The sequence below is a fragment of the Dufourea novaeangliae genome, unplaced genomic scaffold (genome assembly GCF_001272555.1).
Source record: "Dufourea novaeangliae isolate 0120121106 unplaced genomic scaffold, ASM127255v1 scaffold8, whole genome shotgun sequence".
Taxonomy (NCBI): domain Eukaryota; kingdom Metazoa; phylum Arthropoda; class Insecta; order Hymenoptera; family Halictidae; genus Dufourea; species Dufourea novaeangliae.
The window spans coordinates 4,419,601-4,439,377 of record NW_015373923.1 but is presented as its reverse complement, the minus strand read 5'-3'; the positions used below and the strand labels follow the sequence as shown (position 1 = coordinate 4,439,377).

Here is a 19,777-nt window from a genome sequence, read left to right as displayed (position 1 = left end):
GTATGGATACAACATTGAAATACAATGAAATTTCGTAACATTTTAAACAAGTACAGAACTGTAATTCCATTTAAATGACACAAGTGATGCCAATATTCCTTGTTTATTTTATTTCAATATATTTATTTGTTTGAACCATATGTACAGGCCATGGAGTGACGTATTGCAGGAGTGTATTGTTGTGCACATACATTCCTGCGTAAGTATATAGGTACATGTGGCTACTATGTATGTAAATAACATATATATAGATGTCATGTTTGCAGGCAGACAACTTAAAAACATTCCCCGGTGTTCTCTTTCTAAGAGAAACACTTTGGCCCAGTAAAATGTAATTTTTACTTTTGTATATAAATGAAAAATGAAACGAGATTAATAAGATACAAATTGTTATCATAAGATTTGGTTTACATAACATTGCCTTCTTTCTCGTGTAATTCTTGTATTCGACTTTACAAAACATCAGGAACTCAACAAACACATTTTGAGAAAAAAATATTTTGAATCGTTGGCAAACATATGAATTGAATATATAATATTCTCTAATGAGCCAACTAGTTTATACAGGTTAAAACTTAACCATTAGCGATGCAAGCGTACCTCCCAAGCACAGAAAGCCACTAGGTATTTCCATATCTTCGAATCATAGGGGGTTAAAAACGTATTTAATCGTCGTCGTCATCATCGTCCGAAGGTACAAAGAGTTCTTTCTCCTCGAGAAAGTTCGCCATCATTTTGCTTAGCGTAGCGCCGATGATTAGACCAACTACGACACTGGAGAGAACACCCAGGAAACCAAAACGTGCCCTTTTCGGTTCCGGAAGAATGGCGCCGGAGGGTGTCGTTGTCCTCAGTCGAAGGTGCAATTTAGTTCCTCCGTCGATTCTCTTCAAATTACCAACGGTACGAAACACAAATGATGTACGTTGCAACGTCATTCTTCGTTGACAATTGTTACGGCTGTGATAAATACTAAAAACAGTTGTTCGCTACATACACAGTGTTGTACTGAAGAAACGTTAAATGAATATTTTGTACGTACAATTAATTGTGAATGTGTGTAAACGCGCTAGTACACGCACTGAGAGTTAAGTCACTTCCTGCGTGGCTACAACCGTAAAAATAAAAGAAGCCAATCAATAATAATAAACAGTAAATGCAGATAAGTTAACCTATTTTTGAGCACTTTGTTGTACGTCTCACTGATGAAATTGTTTAGAACTCACTTGTATCAGATAGATTTAATCACCATATTTTCTTTACCTTGCGTCTTGATTCGATAATAATCAAAGGAATGCAATACAATATCGGAATATAACCGTCATCTCGTAGAATCTGTCGAGCCGGGACACAGCGATCTAAATCCGTCTAAATCCCATGTACATATGCTATGTATGTACTTCCGTCCGAAAATTACGAAGATGAAAAAGTGATCACTCCCAGTTGATGATACGCATGCGAAAGGAAAATGAATTTTGGCTACACGCTTCAATAAAACAGTCATGAGTGACATCGTGTTTCGCTTTTGTTTGGTTTTTACCTGATTCACATTACAATCTAATTGTCTCGCGTGTCGTACGTAGGTGCGACCAGGTGCGACATGCGAGCACCGGTTTTTCCTCCGTAATGTTCGTCAATGTTCGTCATCGTGTAGTAGTGTCGTCGGTGTCGTCATGTCGTCCTTCGTGACGCATTTATACATATATACACCGATGGTAGAAGATGATTTGTATGTATTTAAGTATACACCATGGTCCACCCTCTATCTCACACAACCAATCCAGGCTCTACAGGACTAGTCGGATGAATTACAATTTATATACTGTTTCTCGTTAAATTTACCGAATTTCTCGGAATCGAAGTTACGTGCAAGTAGATCAGTTGGGTGGAGCATTTAATTGATATTTAATTTTATGATGCATAAAGAAACGTATATACTTGAAAAAAAAAACAGAAAAAGCATGTTCTGCCATCTACGGTGAAAAACGTATGTGACGAGCCAATTAGTACCACCACCGACTAGGTATAGGATAGATATTACAACAGTTTAACGGTGACAACGAACGCATGCATATTTTCAAATATCGGACTAATAGTATATTTTTATTGAACATTCTAATTTCATAGCCCTAAACTGAGTACCTGAAAGTATTTCATTGAACTTGTGTAAAAGATTTTACCACTTCCTAAAAGACTCCGTGTGATATTTGATAACGTCAGGTATTGACACTAAAATGGTAAGGGAGCTTCTGACGCCCTTGAAAAATGGGACAGAAAAAAGCATTGGATGATAGGTCTATTCTATACCTAGTCGGTGGTACCACGATGTGGTCATAGATGGTATCAGTCTTCTTTAACTACGAATACAAAATTAGAGTGTGTGTGAGAAAGTGGGGTCATCGAACCCCCGGAGCATGCGTAAGAGACCCCCTGTGTTTATGTTTTCTACTTTATATTAAATATTTAAATAAATATATAAAGTATAGTATTGTATTTTATTCTCTCTCAACGCAGGAACTCACGTTAGGAAAATATAATTCTATACAAGTAGGTATCGATTCCGAGGTTTCAATACCGAGGTTTCAATACCGAGTAAGTATCGATACCTTGGTGGTATCGATTCAACCATTCAATCTTATGCCTTACTAAGAGGTTAATAGTTATCAATGGTTATTGATGGTATCAATATGGACACAAATGGAAGCTCTGTACGTATGTGTACATACATATAATTTTAGTTTGTTTTAGCTGATCGCTCTCGTCGTTCTCGTGGATTGACGGACAGTAGTTTTGGAGAATTATTTTCACCGTGCCTCCATTTGTGTTGCGACAATTTTACTTGTCAAAACACGTGGGAACGTGTGAACAACAATTTCGCAAACTGTATAGCGAACATGTTACACGTGATTGGGTTAGGTCTTAGCGATGCAAAGGATATTACTGTGAAGGGTCTTGAGATAGTTCGAAAATGCGATCGAGTTTATTTGGAATCGTATACTTCGGTTTTATCTGCTAAATTGGAAGATTTGGTAGGTACAAGGAAATTGAAATTTTAAAGTTCGTTCATTTACCCCTTTCGTTACCGGTGGATGTCCGTCAGGGAGTGTGAATGTGACTCTTGATGAAAAAGAGCTTGCGCTTAATTAGTGCCGAATTTGCTTTTCTATTTTATTTTAGTTTGTCATTTTTATAAAAGTTATTACAGAATTCTAGTATAGAAAGGCAAGAATAATGGAATTTACATAAAAACAATATTTCTGGTAACAGATTAATAATGAAAACATTTTCATTGAATTAGTAATGAAGCTCTGTGTGGTAGATTTATAAAACATAATAAAATACAAAATGTATAGGTATGTATATAAACACTGGTACTTTGGTACTACTTGCGATGCGCATCCTTTTGACACTGGGAGCGAGAGGGTTAAAAATATACTCGATCTCGCGATATCGTATTCATCCGTGCGATCGAATAGGATATGTACCAAAGATAGTATGTTTCACAACGCATTAGGAAGAATTTTACGGACGCCCGATACTGGAGGCTGATAGAGAACTGGTCGAGAATGATGAAGATGAGATATTACCGAAAAATGAAAAAGAAAATGTGGCGTTTTTAGTGATTGGCGATCCGTTTGGAGCCACGACACACTCAGATTTAATATTGCGAGCGCGACGAAATAACATAAAGGTAAACAACAGAAAGAAGTTGTTTCTTTAATTAAGAATTTTTAATATTATGACACGTAATTCATTAATAATTAACCAAAATTGTTATTATCCCATGTTTATAGGTAAACATTGTTCACAATGCTTCAATTTTAACTGCGGTTGGTTGTTGTGGTCTTCAGCTCTATCGTTTTGGAGAAACTGTTTCCATTCCATATTGGAGCGATGGCTGGCAACCCAGCAGTTTTTATCAGAAAATAATCTCAAATAGGCACAAGAATATACATACGCTTTGCCTCTTAGACATCAAAGTGAAGGAACCCACTTTGGAGAGTATAATGAGGAAGAAAAAAGAATACATGCCGCCAAGATTTATGACCACCTCGGAAGCTGCCACTCAAATCCTGAAGATATACAAAGAAAAAACAGAAGTGCCACTGGAGGACAAATTAGGTAAGAAGTACGAAGAATGAAGGAATTAATAAATGCAGCAATGGATAAAAGTAGAGACATTTCCTATCTTTGCAGTATTTAGTGAAACCAGTATAGTAGTGGGTCTGGCGCGTGTTGGTTCCGCCGATCAACATATTGTTGCTTGTTCCCTTCGAGAAATGGCATCGCTTAATCTGGGACCACCACCACATTGTATGATTATTCCAGCGATCTCATTTCACCCTCTCGAATTGGAATTTCTAAGTCAACATGCGCTAAACGGAACCTTGTGCGAATAAAAATTTAGTCACTGTTACACGCGTTATTAATTTATTGTTCGTTTTCCTGCGAAGATTTTCCTCCGATTTTAAAGTACACAACCTGTGTGTGTGTGTGTGTGTGTGTGTGAGTAGAAATTGCATAAGATACTTGCTGCTTCTTTAAATCTTCTTGAATACTGCTTGTATGTACGTTGTATTTCCATGAAATGCGGTTCAATTTCGAAATCGAATAGATATCCGATCCGTGTCTTGATTAAGTAAGGGGAAACAATAACGAAACAATCGTTCTTCTGGTGGTTCCTAAGTACACGAAGGAAGCAATAACATTGTTGGCAAGGGTGGAAACGATCGATTAGACAAGAAGGTTTGGCGCGTCTGTCTCACGGCAGAGAGTTTCCGCGTCACCGTTGTCGTCGTTGTCGTTGTTAAAGTTCTCCCACTCAAAAAGTTCGTGTACGTTAACCAATTCCACTGACAGGATTGACTCCGACAATACGCAATGCTAGTGGAAAATGCGTGGAGGTGCGTGTCACGTAACAATACGACAAACTGAAATTGTTCGTTATCGATCCATTTTGTGTACGTCGTACCTACTTACATATTAGATATACATAGGTACAGTGTACAGTACTGAGACTAGTTTGAAGTGAAATTTGATAAAGTGTACATTGTACCTACTTCAGTACATAATAGCTTATTATAAGCTTTCTATTATTGCAATTTCATTGAACGTCCACACTGTTTCGTGAACGCGTTACCCATTCGAGTTTTCATTTGCTGGTACAAAGATATTTAAACCTGTCAAAATTTTAACTAATTATTTTGTTGTTACGTACCGACGACATTGTGGACAGTTGACAGAAAGTATATAATAGTATTGTACGTGTACAGGCGTTAAAGGTTGAAGAAGAAGCGAGGCGAGCATGGCTATGTCGGAAACAGGATTGATCGTTGCACCTCGAATACCTCGAGGTTTAGCACCCGCGGTCGAGAGACTTACAAGGGAAATTCTGAGACACCAACCACAAGATATTTATACGTTCGCGGCCCATCATTTCGAGCAATTGGTTGAGCTGAGGGACAATGAACGAGCTTCCGTCGCCGTTTCCAAAATATGCGACCGTGTGTCGTCCAACGAACAAAATCGCATCATTTTGGATTGGATCGGTCGCAACAAAGATCATCGGAACAGTGGTTCGAATGATCGTCGAAACCGTTTCTCCGATCGAAAAATTGAAGAACTACTGGTGAACGAAAGAATAAGGACATCGACGAAACTATCGAGAAAACGAGAAGAGACAGTGAATAGAAGCGGTTGGTCTATACATGAAACTGTCAAGACATTTAATAAAAAGCACACCCACAAGGACAATGTGGACAAGAGAAAGCCGAGGAATACGCGACTCTCTGGGAAATTGATCGAAAAAGAAATTCATAGTTACCCCGAGGAACGTTCGCCGAGACTTTCAAAGACTCGGCATCGATATCTCCGATCGTCATCCGTTGGTGATATATACTTCGGGGAGAAAATCAGGCGGCAACATAAAGAGAGAAGCGAAAAATTGTATAACTACGCTTTGGATGTATGCACGAGGAGCACATTCGAAAATATAAAGCGCAACGAATGCAAAGAGAACTACGGGAACGTCCCACGTTTGTTGAAACGACAAAAAAGCGCCGGTCAAATTGAAGGTAGATGCTCGTCCGAAGTTCCGAGTGAATGTCGATACCACGTTGAACCGAAAAGGGCTCTCTACTCTCCAGTAAACGCGTCATCGAGAAGAAAACAAATATTTAACGCAAAGAAAGGGTCGCAGCAATGGGAACATGTAACAGAAAGTGTTGTGAATACAACACTTCCAGAATCTCGAAATCGTCGGGGTCGACACGAGTCCTGGATAAAAGATCAACATAGGGACAAGAAGATATTCGAAGGAAAAACTCGAGATAATGCGGAAGAACTACGACATGCTGAAACTGTCGTCGTAAAGCTGAGTTCACGATCGGATAATAACGGCTCGGGAGGGTTGAAAGACAATGAAAGGACGGAAGAAACGTTTGACCGCGAATCATGGTACGATTCAAAAGGAATCGACGTTCTTGACGATACCAACCTAATCGTTGATTCAAGAATCTCTGCTGACGATGCGGTATTATCGATGAAGGGAGAGGATTCGTGTAATCCAGATTCTGTCGCCCTTCCGTCGGTGATCACGAGATCTTTATCATTTAACAAGCACTTTGACGAAAATATCGCCGAACAAAACGTTTCCAACAATCTGATTTTACCGCCTATTGTCTGCGATACTTCGAAACCAATCAAAAGAGAGGACAACTTAACATTACCCCTCCTGTCGCAGATTTCGGAAGCTGCCGAATTAAATCAGCGATCTGTAACTTCGGACGTGAATCGAGTTTCCAATGTTGAGGATGAAATAAAGGTTTCTTCGTTTGAAATACAGAATTCCGAAGCAAACGATCGTGATTGTAATTCGGCCGATCCAGGATGTCGTACGGGTTATTCAAAAGTAACGACGATTGCAGACGACCGGGAAGAGGAGAGCAAAATCGGGGACGTCGATATCGATATAGTTTCTAACACGACGACGGTGGACCGAGGTGCTGAGATTGAAGAAATTTTCGGGGAATCAAAAATGGACGAAGTCGAGGAAATTTTTAAGGACAGTTTAAACGTTACGCCCGATCTGATCGAACAACCGCAGAGGCCAGACTCGTTGGATCATCCGGACGTCGAGAACTCGACGACCACGATGATCGATACTAGCCCAAAAAGGCACGAGGAACAGAGTAACAAAGAAAAACAAGGGTCTCCGGTGGCTGGAAACGAGCTGAAAAACAAATTAATCGAGATAGAAACGGTCGAAAGAAATATCGAGAATGCATTGATTTCTTCCGGAAATACCGGCTTAATAACCGATAACGATCCTATGCTACCGCTACCGACAAACTTTCCCTCGGATTCAGAGTCGAAAGAATCGAGCGTCATACTAGATGGAAGAACCCATGCGATTCTTGTTACCGACGCGCGATCGGATGATACACGGATGAAAGAAGATGTATCGACGAGTACCGTTGGGAATCAGTGTCGATTCGTGGGAATACCACAAAACGATGACACGTCAGACGTGGAAAACGATTCGGCGGGAATCGTTGAGTTATCGACTACCGGGAAAACATCGAACGCATCGACAACATTCTCCTCCAGCAACGTGGACATAGATGCCGAACAATCGGTCGTCCGTAAAATGCCCGACATTCACACGGAAGACACAGACCTTTCCTGCTACATCCTCACGGAAGGTTCTCCGTGCGAAATACCAGAATCGGTGACCACTGTGATTATACCGGACAAAGGATTAGAAAACGATGACGAGGTTTTCCAGCGTGGCCATGAAACGATTAATGACACTGCATCTCGGCCGAGGAGAAGTCAAAAGTTTGACGAAAACTCGCTACTTGATCAAGACGATGCAAATCCGTTCGGGGAGTACGTATATCCGGAAACATTTCAATATTCGACAAACTTTGGTGTTAATTTTTTACAAGGTACAGAGAATATCGCCGATCAAACGATAACACATAAAGATTTAGGAAATATTCAAGAAGAAGAGGATAACGAGATGAATGTACGGTGTACGGAGTTATCATCCGATAGAACATCCGTTGAATCTTACTCATCAAGACAGATTGAATCGACGGGTATGATCGAAGATAAAGATGATGTAAAATTAGAAATGAAAGAAATCGGTTCGACCGGCATCGATCGCGGTGTCGTTGATGTTGTTGGTACGTCGTCGTCTGAACCCACTTGTACGGTTAGTATGGAATCGGAACCACCTGAACGACAAGACCCAAGACAAGACGAAGATGCACCTACGGAAGACGTCATTTGTTTGAACCAAGTAGGACAGCGGGAGGCAACGAATACCAATGATTGTTCCCACGATCACTCGTCTCCATCGGATGCAGTTGTACCGTACGTTCCGGAATTGAACTTGGATTCGTTTCGAGACGTAACGATATCCTCTGTCGACGATGGAAGCGGTTCGATGAACCGTGAGAATCAGTCGGAGAAGGAAAACGATTGCAATCATTTTCTTAGCGAAAGTGAGAAAAGTTTGTCCCCGTCTGATATTGTGCGTTCCGATGAGATGAAACCGACGATCGACCAGGTTTCCTTGCCGGAAGACAACTTTTTTTATAAAGATGACGCATCAACTGACCACGAAGACCGTCCTGTCGAGCACAAAGATACGAATCGTAGTGATACCATTGTCGATGTTGATGATAAAAATAGAACAAACTCTCCTAATATCGAGGAGGAGATCGCGAGAGAATTAATAGGGAATTTGGCTGGCGAAACGTTAATGCTACAGGAGACAGACGCCACAGAGACTGCTGCTTCTTCCAGTGTGAACGACTCGTCGGATTTGAATTGTAGTCGAAATGACAGAGACGATACCATAGTTTCATGCGAGAATAGACCAACAGCGTCCACCGTAACGATTGAACCTGTTGCTGATGCATTTTTAGCCGATACGTCGACTAAAACCAATTGTCAACAAGAACAACATCTTCATGGCGATGTCCAAGAAAAGGAAGAGAAAGAAGGAGGAGAAGAAGACGATGGAAAAGTGGAAGCAACAAGTGTTTACGCTGAATATAGTGCGAAAAACAATGGTGTTGCGTGCATTGTTCATTTTCTAGGAGACCATCACCACCAGTCTGAAGAATCAAAGGAGCTTCGAGTCGATTCGAATACGCAAAATGAAACATTGGATGCGGCTGCTAGAGTAATTCAATCCCGTAAGTACGGCCTACCCTACTATTGTATATGTAAATCACCGATTTCGTAGGTACATACAAGTGCAAAGTGTTTATGTACATACCCATGTAGTTTACATTGAATGTAAACTTGTCAATTTTTCGCACCGTCTGAATAGAGCACCACCAGCCGTAGTCAGAAATGATGAAATACGAACATTTTTTGCATAAGGGGTACGTGAATTTTTATTATGCCGCCGTCGCCGTCTTTCAATAGAATCCCATAAACAACATTGTCGACAGGATACTCAAAATACGACGACGAAATACGACGACGACGTAACGTCATCTTTATCTCGACAAAGTATTCAAGTGAGTAATTTTATCTTTGTTCTTATGCTCGTTTATCGATATTCTTCGCTTTTCAGAAGAAAGACGAAAATATTACTACTTCGAGCGAAGAATGCTGCGAATCTTTTAGTGACCAAGGAAAATGTAAGGAATTCGTAAAGTCTGAAATGTCTGAAGAGACGAAGGACGAAGAAGTATGGCCAATGGTTGGAACAGAGGACATGGTAGAAAACAAACAGACATTTGTGACATCGATTGCATCTGTTGGTTCAAGACACACCGGAGAATTTCATGATTCCTTGCCGTTGCCTGTTCTTGAACTTCCAAAGAACAGAGTGTTATCCCTGGAAAATCGTACTTTAAAATGTCCCCACGAAACTGCGAAACCTTTAATTACACTGAAACCCGGTACATCGTATTTCGATTCCGAATCCTCTCAAACGTGTGTCCTCTGGGCGTTTGATTTTGCAAAGTCGTTTCGGTTAGCTAACAATGAATCAGAGTGGTGTAAATGTTACGTAAATTTGCCGGCCTGCATGACCCACAACATCGAACCTGATTTCGATAGAACCAGCGTAACCGATGATACGATTCCTACGCGCCTTGCGGAACAGCCATTGAATTCTGATATCGAGGATATTCGTGAACCGTTAGCTCTCGACGGAATGACAAATCTCAAGTCCATTCTCATAGAAGAAATTTCAACGGCTGACGAAGAAAATCAACAACGTACAACCACAGATTCCCGCGAAACGGAAACAAATTCCACGGGGGATTGTTTCGGTTCACTTGAAAAGGAAGAGAATCCCTGTGATCGGTCGGTCGACGAACCAGTACGTAATACCGATGTTGAATCTAACGTGTATACAATTTTAGATCCTGACATTTCGTATTTGGAAAGCACCAAAAATACAGATGACCAGAGGAATGCTTAAGGTAACTCATGCGTTTGGTGTCGTATCTAGCTCCATATAGCGCTTTATATTTTTTATCAAGTTTACAAGCTTTTAAGAATGTTCTGTTAACTTTCAACTAAATTTATAATTAACCCTTGTGTGGGCAACCAAAATATTCACGGTTATTGAACAATCGGAACATTCCTACTCTGAGAGATTAGATAAACATAGATTATTTTACCTTTATACTTTTCCGAAAGTCGTAGTTTTCCCTTAATATAATATACCAAATGCTTTAGACAAAACCATAAAAAAAGGTGAAAGGAAATTTAGAAATGGGTACCTGAGTACTCGGTTGCCTACACAAGGGTTAAAAAACTGGCTCATCTACACCTACCGTACTAATGAAAACGTTTCTGTAATGGATGTTTGTTTGCAATTTTATCAGAGAACGAAGAAAGAGAGAAGCGTGAGAAGAGTCACGGAATTGTATGTATGTATGTACATACATAAATGTATACATATATACATATTTACGTACACACATGTATAATCGTCGTATCAAGAAATACGAGCAGTCCCAGTTGAAGTGCTTGAAAGAAAACGCATGCGCGAACGCGAAAGCAAACGCGGAACGCGAAGAAGCGACTAGGTAGGTAGGGGCTACGTGTTTTCGACGACGAGTTACGCGATTACCGGACAGTGTCGTACAGTAGCGCGTTTTGTCTATTTCGGTCTGTACAAATCTTGTGGAATAGAAAACGTTCTTTTCTTGTTTTGCACACTCATTGGTATCAATTCTACCAGAGTGTGTGTGCGCGCGCGCGCACCAGCGCGCGAACGTTGGTCGAATTGTTTACGTCCAACCATGTGAAACATTTACGACAGCAAGAGCATTCTTGTATTTTCTGTACGGAACATCCTCTTTCTTTAATTACCGACAAACGAGTGCATTGAAAAGTGCAGTCGGGTACGAAGGCGGCTTGGAAGGGTACTTTGTTCCAAGAGAACGCGATAGAACCAAGGATATATGCATGTATGTACCTACATATTTATACACACATAGAACGTATCGGCGGCAGCGAAGGCGGCGGCGCCCGACGACGACGATACTGGCAGAAGGGAATAAGAAACGTCAAGTTTCGGCTGATTATTCATCGTCATGCAGCAAGATATTGACGAAGAGATGACGAAAGCAAGTGTGGCAGCAACAAAAATTCAAGCGAATTTTCGGGGTTATCGAATTCGAAAGCAATTAAAGGAATCGAAAAAGGATACAAATTTACCGGCGGCTGATGCGATTCGTCGGGAATGTGGACAACGTCAGCAAGAATATTCGAAGGGCAGGAGGGAATTCTCGATTCCGAAGAATGCATCGTGTACGGAAAGAGTTTCCTTGGAAGAAAAATCGGCGACAAAAATCCAAGCGGGAGTGCGCGGTTTTTTAGTACGGAAGAGACAAGAAATGGCCCGAATGGCTGCGACTACGATTCAGGCGGGTTTTCGAGGTTTTAGAACCAGAAAACAACTAAAGGAAAGCGAACAATAACACACGCTCGCCCCGTCTCTGACATCTGCTCCTCCCTTCTCGCTCTGTTTCCCCTCGACTCATCTCATTCCTACGGTCCTACAGTTTTCACCAGTTTATACGAGTGGTCGAACATACTCGAACGGAACTACAGTGATTTATTATTTCAAAAGCCTCAGGTTCAATTTTACACACGAACAAGGAAGCGACCACGGCAAAGAAAACTTGGAAAATGACGGAATCTCTTGTGTAATGTTCAAAAACATAGTAACTACGACATATGTATTTTTTTTTTTCTAGATTGGCTGTGTGCTACATGTGTTTTGAACTCGATACTCTCGTTGTTTCTTCCAATTGTTGACGGGTAAGCATTGCAGTTGGTTTTCACTTCTTTTTTTTTTTTTTTTTGTTGGTTCCTCTAGCGACGCACTTGCGCCGACGACTTACGATCCCATCGCGGCAAATGGATCCATAATTATCGAGGAACAATCGAAATAGCCTCAGTGGTCACCAACGACGTTTGGCAACGACATTGACCGTGCTATTTGCTAGCGCGAAAATATTCGTCGAGCAAACAGTTAATTTTTATCCGTACTGCAGTACAGTCAAGTTCGAAACGTGTTTCATTCGAAAATCCCGAATAACATCGGACGAGACTGTTTCCTTCGCTATTTACGTCCTCAATGTGAATCTTCGAGGTATACCATATATACATATATGTACCTATATTTGTATACAGCTTTATTACATTTACGACGGACGGAATTCCGAGTTCACGAAGAACGTTATGGAAGCTGGCTTGCGATATACATACATACATGCATGCATACGTGCCTTTTCTACGCGAATTTCGCGTTTATATATGTTACTTATGTAAAACGAAAATGAATCGTCGCATCTGCACGAAAAATAAAAAAAAAATAAAAAATAAAAATTCCACGCGGTACATGTTAAAAGAGTACATTACACACGGAACAACGACGAAAGGTGAAAACGAGAAAAGAGACAACAGCGATTGACTAGGGGGAGAAATGTTACGAAATGGAGCTTTTCACGGATAAATTGCATCCTTTGTTTCATTTTTATTTATGAAATATACATAGTTTGCGTTAGTATATGGTACAATGTCTTTCTTTTTTGAAGCGTCGAACGTAGAAAAATGGTTCGCAAAGTACATTGTTAGATCGACTAGACCGATGCGTATAGATTTAACAAACATTCTTTTAAACAACGAGGCGAATTAATACATTTGATTAGACTTTTCTTTGGTTCATTCTATTTTACGTTACCCGCGTAAAATTTCTTCGATCGACATTAAAAGTGACAGGACTTGTACTTGATTAAACGAAAATAAACGTACCCCTCGGACAAATGTAACTTAATGATTGAAAAATAGTGTTCCAATAATTTGTCCGATTTTTAGAGGTCCTATCCTTCACTATCTCTCTCCCTCTTTCTTTATATATTTTTCCTGATCTGTCTTTGGTCACTTCCTTCCCCCACCCCCCGGCGTCGCCAGCAACCCCAATCATTTTAATTGAACATAAAAGAACACACGCAACGCAAACGAACATTTACTCGGTTTTTGTTGTGGTTTGTTCCTTTCGAATTTGTCTAGTTTGACAGTGATTCAGACTTTGGCATCGAATCATGATTATCATTGTGCTACGTTATGAAATATTAAATTCTATGCACTGTACCCGAGAACGACATCGTAAAATGGAAATCTATCGAGTCTTCGGTATTTTCTATAATCTAATTTAAGTTAGTCATACTTGAATCTTCCGTTTGTGTGCTCAGGTATATGCCCGGTTAAAAATAAATGTAATTTTCGTAATTTCGTTTCGCACGATGGCTCACAATCGCGACGACTGCTTACGCAAGCAGCAAAAGCGTTTTTGGCGCAAACTGAAGCGTGTGAAATTCGGTGACTTGTGTACCGCGGATAATACGCGAATTCGATTATCTCCGTGGCGAGGCCATCTATGAATATGCTCCTCACCGAAATCATACATATGTACGTATGTATGTAATACATACTCCCATTCTTCTCTCTCCAGTGACTTACTCTTGTTATCAGATTCAAATTTTTCTGCGTCCCGCGCGCGATCGCTTCTTTCTTCGAGTTTTCGCGATTTGCTGCCTACGTATGCATGTAAGTACGTATATACATACCTACGTACCACACACCTACGTACATAGCACTTCAGCCTTGTTGGTTCGTTACGGAAGACACCGGCAGTCTATTGTTCGTCGGGATAGGTGCCGAAGCTACGTATGTATACATATGTATACGTAGCATCGATATCGATATGCAACCCCGGAAAACGTCCGTTAACTTGCTTTTACACACTTTATTCGCCAGGATTCAAATCCTCGGTTTTCCGTTATCTCAATCATATCGATTACAATTAAAATTAAGTAACATATTTCCAATTATGGGTTCAATTTTCGTAAATGTGTTTACTTTGAATCAACATAGCAGTAGTAGTAATAAAGTGTGAACGTAATATAATGTGTGTCGTATCGCTTGTGTCTTGCATACTTATAAAAATTGAAAGGCACGCAAAAGTTTCTTGGGTTTCGGAACACACGTATTCTTCGTTGTTATTTGGTCTTTACAGTCAAGTCCTTTGGTACTGCAACCGTGGCACCTATTACAATTGCAATACATACCATCGCCGCAAATGCCCCAGGAATCTTTTGGTCCTCCACATACCTCGTTAAGACCCTGCGGAGAGAAAAGTACAAGTTCTTAGCGTAATGGGTACCGTTCGATTCCCGTAAAATTTATTGACACGGTGAATCGGCTAGTGATCCGATTCAATTCAAACGTTTCGATTCGATTCGATGGCTAACCTTTGCACATACTCGACCGCAAAAAGGCATCGTCGTGACACCAAATTTGCATTTGTTGCATGAATCGCCGCAGCTTTGACAGTTATGCAGTACCTCTTGCCCTAGTTTGTTCGATGGATATCCAAAACACTTGTCAAACCTAAGATATCGATTTATTAGACAGTCTCAATAATTCAGTTTATAGCGATACGGCAACGCGTAGTTCAAAATATTTTTGGGGGTTTGTTGTATAGGTACTTGTACCCAGGTAGCACATGACGCCTTGAAGACTTTACGGCTATTTTAGGTCTAAGGCGCCTTTAAGTCGTCTTTAAGGTATCATTAGGCGTCATGTGCTATCTAGGTATGTAGTACAATGTACGTGTGTCCGCCGCGTACGTTCAGTAGTGTCAATTTCAGCCTGGTATTCGAAACAGGCATTTGTAATGGAGGTTTATTATTACGGGGATACACAGAAAATGTAGAATTTAAAATTCTTACAAAAGTACAATAACTAGCAGTACAGCTACGTAAACAGTCTGGATGGCTGGCATTTCACTTTGTAGATCTGCAACAAAATTCGAACAAAATCAACATGAATGTAAAATTTTATTGTTGTGTGTGGTGGTCACGCGAGGTGGATTTCCTAAGTATATTTAAAATCTATGCTTGGACCAGTACATACAACATACTTACTTACATACATAAATATGTATATACATACGTGTACTATTCTACATGCATATGTATATAGTACAAACACCGTGTGTGGTAGATACGCCTAGGAAACTACGCTCAGGATTTTATGTACGTGTATGTACCCTCACGAGCAAACTCGGTTTCCGTTAACGGAAAAAGTGGCATAGGGCCTTCTACCACTTGGTAAATTTATTTCCAGTACTGGAATAAATGTTAAATCGAATGTTAATTTGGCATAAATTTTAATAATTCCCGATACCAAATCGTTGGAGGACCTTCCCCTACGCCACTTTTTCCCCTAACGGAAGCCGAGTTTGCTCGCGAGGGTACACGTAATATCAGGGTGAAGCCCAATGATTCTCTTAACTCAACATTACTTATTGTTAGTCACATTTTTTTGTTTCTTTATAAATAAAATAGCGATGAGTATCGTACTGCACGAAAGATGCTTTAATTTTCTATTGTTTGATCGATTTTTATTCATCGCGTGAGTTGCAGAAACACGAATGTATGATACAAATAAAAAGCCTGACAGAGATACTTGTGCTTCGTGTATCAGTTTCGCGAGGTCTTCAATGATTCTGAGGGCAAAGACTGTTGCAAACTAATTGATCGATAACTAGAAGCGAACAGACGATGTTCCTCTTGCTCTTCGACCTTTCGCCGCTTCGTCTTTTTACCGCGTTGCACTTTCACCATACGTATATACGCGACGTCTTTGCGAATTATTCTGTATAAAAGGTATACATACATAAATACATACGTACGTACATATGTGAAATGTATTTTACGTGCTACACCGTTACGTTTACGGATTACATATTATACAATTATGCACGCGCATCGATACACGATGTACACCCACGAGCAAACTCGGCTTCCACTAAGTGGCATAAGAGAAAGGCCTCCTACCACTTGGTAAATTTATTTCAAGTACTGAAATAAATGTTAAATCGAATATTAATTTGGCATAAATTTCAATAATTCCCGATACCAAATTTTAGGAGGCCCTTCCCCAACGCCACTTTTTACCCTAGCGGAAATCGAGTTTGATCGTGGGTGTACCTATATGTATAATATGTAATATTATAATGATGTAACTGTACAAGTTCGGATTCGAGTACGGATACGCGGTACAGTGATTTAAACTGCTGCCGTTCGGGAAAGCCACTGGATCAACGCGGAGATTTAATTAATATAAAATTAAACCTTATCGTTCCGTCCTTTTGGACATTGGAGTTTCAATGGGATTTTATGAAATTATCCGCACCCGTTAATTGGCGTACAAGCATGTAATCAGCGAACGTTTCAATTTGAAAAGAAACTCGAAACATTTATGAGCAAAAAGTAAGCATCACGACCAGCTCAGACAGAGACGAATACCCTGCCCCTCTCTGTCTTTCGTTGTACTAAGAATAGCAAAAGGATTTGCGTTGGTTGTGATCGATGCCAGGGTTCTCTTTCAGCATTTAGTCCTCCCATTCCCACTTCTTCTCTTCTTACCTATTCACCTGACTTTAGAATCGTAACTATGCAAGTACATATGTATGTACATATGTATATATGTTTCCTTTTCCCTTGTACTCATTTTCCGTGGTTGCTTTCTACTGCCGCTGTGTTCATTATTGACCACCTCATGCGTTAGAGGTCACACTGTGTGTATCGTCAATACGAAAATGAAAAGGAGGCTGCGGATGCGAGCACGCAAACCGCAACGGACGTAACGAACGTTTAAAGAAAACTGTACTATATGTATATGCATATAAAATAATAGTATACGTGTGTATATGTATACAATACTGCTCAGGATGTCATACTTATCGAAATCTCAATTGGTAAACAGGAAATCCTGCTATAAAATTACCGTAGACAAAACTAGCTCTGACTGATTCTAACAAGAATATCATCGTGAAGATGTTTCAGATCTTACTGTTTGAATAAAAGTATTTTAAACAATCTTGACTATTGACAACATAAAAAAAATTTTCTTTTGATCGCAATTATTCCGTGTTCCTATCGCCCTTCGCTTATGTTACATCCTCAATTCTATGTATGTATTTTATTACTTTCGCCGATAGCTTTAAGGACTTTACTACTCGCTATAAATATTAACATATATAATTCAATTATAAATATTAATATATATATACCGAACAAGTTACAATTACAGTCATAATCTGTTACAAACACGCGTTCCTGCATATTTCGTTCTGTTTTCCCATCCTTTCTCGCTCTTTTGCTGTTCAAATTCTTCAGTATCATTATTCTGTTGCAATGTGAATTAAAAAAAAAAACTTTTCATCGATACGTAAATAAAATTGACTCAATGACATGATCAACGCGACAAACAAATACCAAACAATAATCAAGATGACGGGACATGACAATAGGTACCATCGGTGCTCACCCTAAACAAATTTTTAAATAACGCAGAATTGGATGGCAAGTACGTATGCTGTTTTACCCTGAGAAACACGAAACTGTGAGAAACGCGAAGACACGACGTTCGAAGACGGATAGACGTTGAATGTGCCATTGAAGCCAACTCCGCTTTGTTTTATAGTAGAAAGAAAGAGAGAGAGGGAGAAAGAGCGCGCGCATCACAGTTCACCCAGGAAACACAATGTATACCTGGTATCTCTCCTCCACAAGAAATCCCGGTTGCCACGTGAAGTCCTTGCTTTCCGTCTAACTCCACCCATACGACGTCGTCGTAAATATTCCTCTGTGAACACGTCTTTTCCTATTTGACGGAACTTTCTTGACGGACCACAATTAATATGTAAATTTTCCCGGTTGTTATAGGTGAACGAAAAACAACGATGATCATTCATTGACGCGTTATTTGCACTTGTTACATCCTATTAACGACCTACCTAAATCACTTTGACAATTTTATTAACATAATAAACGTTTCCAGCGGATAATAGAGTCAGAAAATCCAAATGAAATCACTCGGTATTTAAATATGTATGTATATTTCAAAAGCAGGCACAACTGGCCAGAACGAAGGTCGAAGGAGGGCTTCAATTTCTTGATTTCGTTATCAAAAAATATATTTCTGGTTACGCTTATCAACTGCAAAAGAGACATCGATTAAAATGTTAATTTTCGAAATTTTCTGGTGTTTTTTCTTACAAAGGTACCATCAGGATGACCTGGCAACGTTTGACCAAATTCTTGATGCGACATTACGAACGGATTGATCAAGCCGAGACGCTTTTCCTACGAATGAACAACATTTCAACGATGATGAACCAAATTCTGTTTCTAATGATGGCCGATTTAATGTATCTGCCCAAACTTGATATGACGTATCTGTACACGTTAATGTTTTACAACGTAATCACTTACTGCGTTAGCTACATTAAGGAATTGGTCGAAAAAGAAGATTGGTCTCCGTTTATAACTCTCACAGAAAGATCAAAAATTAAACATTTAGCTATGTCTACTACGAAAATAGTACTCGAATGGACGAAAGCTGTTACCTTTATTGTAACGATAACATTTATGCTCCTCGTATTTGGCTTGGAACAGGGTCTGAAAAATTACAAGTAAGTAATGGCTAATAAAACAGAAAAGGAAAATGCTAAAAATCCGTCGGATACGAAGGGAGAGACTGATACCGATACTGATCCGGTTATTCGGTGTATCTATGTATGTATTCTTGTTATAGGCCGTCCACGTTTTACACCGTGATAACATGGTTATATTATTCAGCGACAGAGAAAGTCTTCGTTGAGACGTATGTGTCGATCTTGAAGTTCTTTCAAATGGAAGCTTTTGAGAACATGGAAGAACTTTATGTTCCGGTAATATTAAGGTCATTTACCATTGGCATCACAGTTTCGCACGTGTTTATCCTATTACCGTCGGTATCCTGGAGATTTCTGTTTGTTGCGAGCTACGTGAATATTTATTTGAAATTGAAGGACCTCTTGCAAAAATTCGGCCCATCATTGGAACGTGAGCGACAATTTCTGAATCGCTATAGAAGAGTTACACCCGAAGAAATTAAACGTTTCGACGATGTTTGCGCAGTTTGTCTATGCAACATGGCGAAAGCAAGAATGACGCCTTGTCATCATCTGTTTCATGCGGACTGCTTACGTCGATGCCTTAAAATCAGCGATACGTGCCCTTTGTGCAAAAGGGAATTAAAAGTTGAATACGATTCGATACCGGATCATTGGTGAACGATAGCATCTTAATCGTTCAGAGGAATCATACAACTGATTTTGTATCTATTATCTCGAGCAAGTAACACTTTTATATCATAAGAGCAGTAAGCAAACACT

The 19,777-nt window shown here is 39.8% G+C and overlaps 5 protein-coding genes across 6 annotated transcripts; 3 read left to right on the top strand and 2 right to left on the bottom strand.

The window, feature by feature from the left end:
- Positions 1 to 107: 107 nt before the first annotated feature.
- On the bottom strand, positions 108 to 1,425 carry LOC107194877 (protein EMRE homolog, mitochondrial). 2 transcript variants are annotated; one of them, XM_015584586.1, is made up of 3 exons: positions 1,264 to 1,425; positions 1,043 to 1,108; positions 108 to 972 (listed from the first exon to the last, which is right to left on the bottom strand). In XM_015584586.1, the coding sequence occupies exon 3, from the start codon at positions 936 to 938 to the stop codon at positions 666 to 668; it is 273 nt and encodes a 90-aa protein (XP_015440072.1). In that variant the 5' UTR covers positions 939 to 972; positions 1,043 to 1,108; positions 1,264 to 1,425; the 3' UTR covers positions 108 to 665. The 2 variants fall into 2 exon arrangements, with proteins under 2 accessions (XP_015440072.1, XP_015440073.1); XM_015584587.1 differs by having other exon boundaries at positions 1,227 to 1,275.
- Positions 1,426 to 2,753: 1,328 nt separating this feature from the next.
- Positions 2,754 to 4,400, top strand: LOC107194590 (diphthine methyl ester synthase). The gene is made up of 4 exons (XM_015584233.1): positions 2,754 to 3,029; positions 3,515 to 3,691; positions 3,795 to 4,122; positions 4,198 to 4,400. Exons 1-4 carry the CDS (start codon positions 2,895 to 2,897, stop codon positions 4,398 to 4,400), a joined length of 843 nt encoding a protein of 280 aa, XP_015439719.1. The 5' UTR covers positions 2,754 to 2,894.
- Positions 4,401 to 11,134: 6,734 nt separating this feature from the next.
- LOC107195003 (neuromodulin) lies at positions 11,135 to 12,492 on the top strand. Its single transcript, XM_015584739.1, has 2 exons — positions 11,135 to 12,306; positions 12,365 to 12,492. Exon 1 carries the CDS (start codon positions 11,577 to 11,579, stop codon positions 11,961 to 11,963), a length of 387 nt encoding a protein of 128 aa, XP_015440225.1. The 5' UTR covers positions 11,135 to 11,576; the 3' UTR covers positions 11,964 to 12,306; positions 12,365 to 12,492.
- A 3-nt stretch (positions 12,493 to 12,495) lies between these two features.
- LOC107195002 (RING finger protein 145-like) lies at positions 12,496 to 19,679 on the top strand. Its single transcript, XM_015584738.1, has 3 exons — positions 12,496 to 12,640; positions 18,622 to 19,033; positions 19,156 to 19,679. The coding sequence occupies exons 2-3, from the start codon at positions 18,633 to 18,635 to the stop codon at positions 19,673 to 19,675; spliced, it is 921 nt and encodes a 306-aa protein (XP_015440224.1). The 5' UTR covers positions 12,496 to 12,640; positions 18,622 to 18,632; the 3' UTR covers positions 19,676 to 19,679.
- Positions 14,074 to 15,340, bottom strand: LOC107195000 (neuroparsin-A-like). Its single transcript, XM_015584737.1, has 3 exons — positions 15,282 to 15,340; positions 14,802 to 14,940; positions 14,074 to 14,673 (listed from the first exon to the last, which is right to left on the bottom strand). Exons 1-3 carry the CDS (start codon positions 15,332 to 15,334, stop codon positions 14,488 to 14,490), a joined length of 378 nt encoding a protein of 125 aa, XP_015440223.1. The 5' UTR covers positions 15,335 to 15,340; the 3' UTR covers positions 14,074 to 14,487.
- Positions 19,680 to 19,777: the final 98 nt, after the last annotated feature.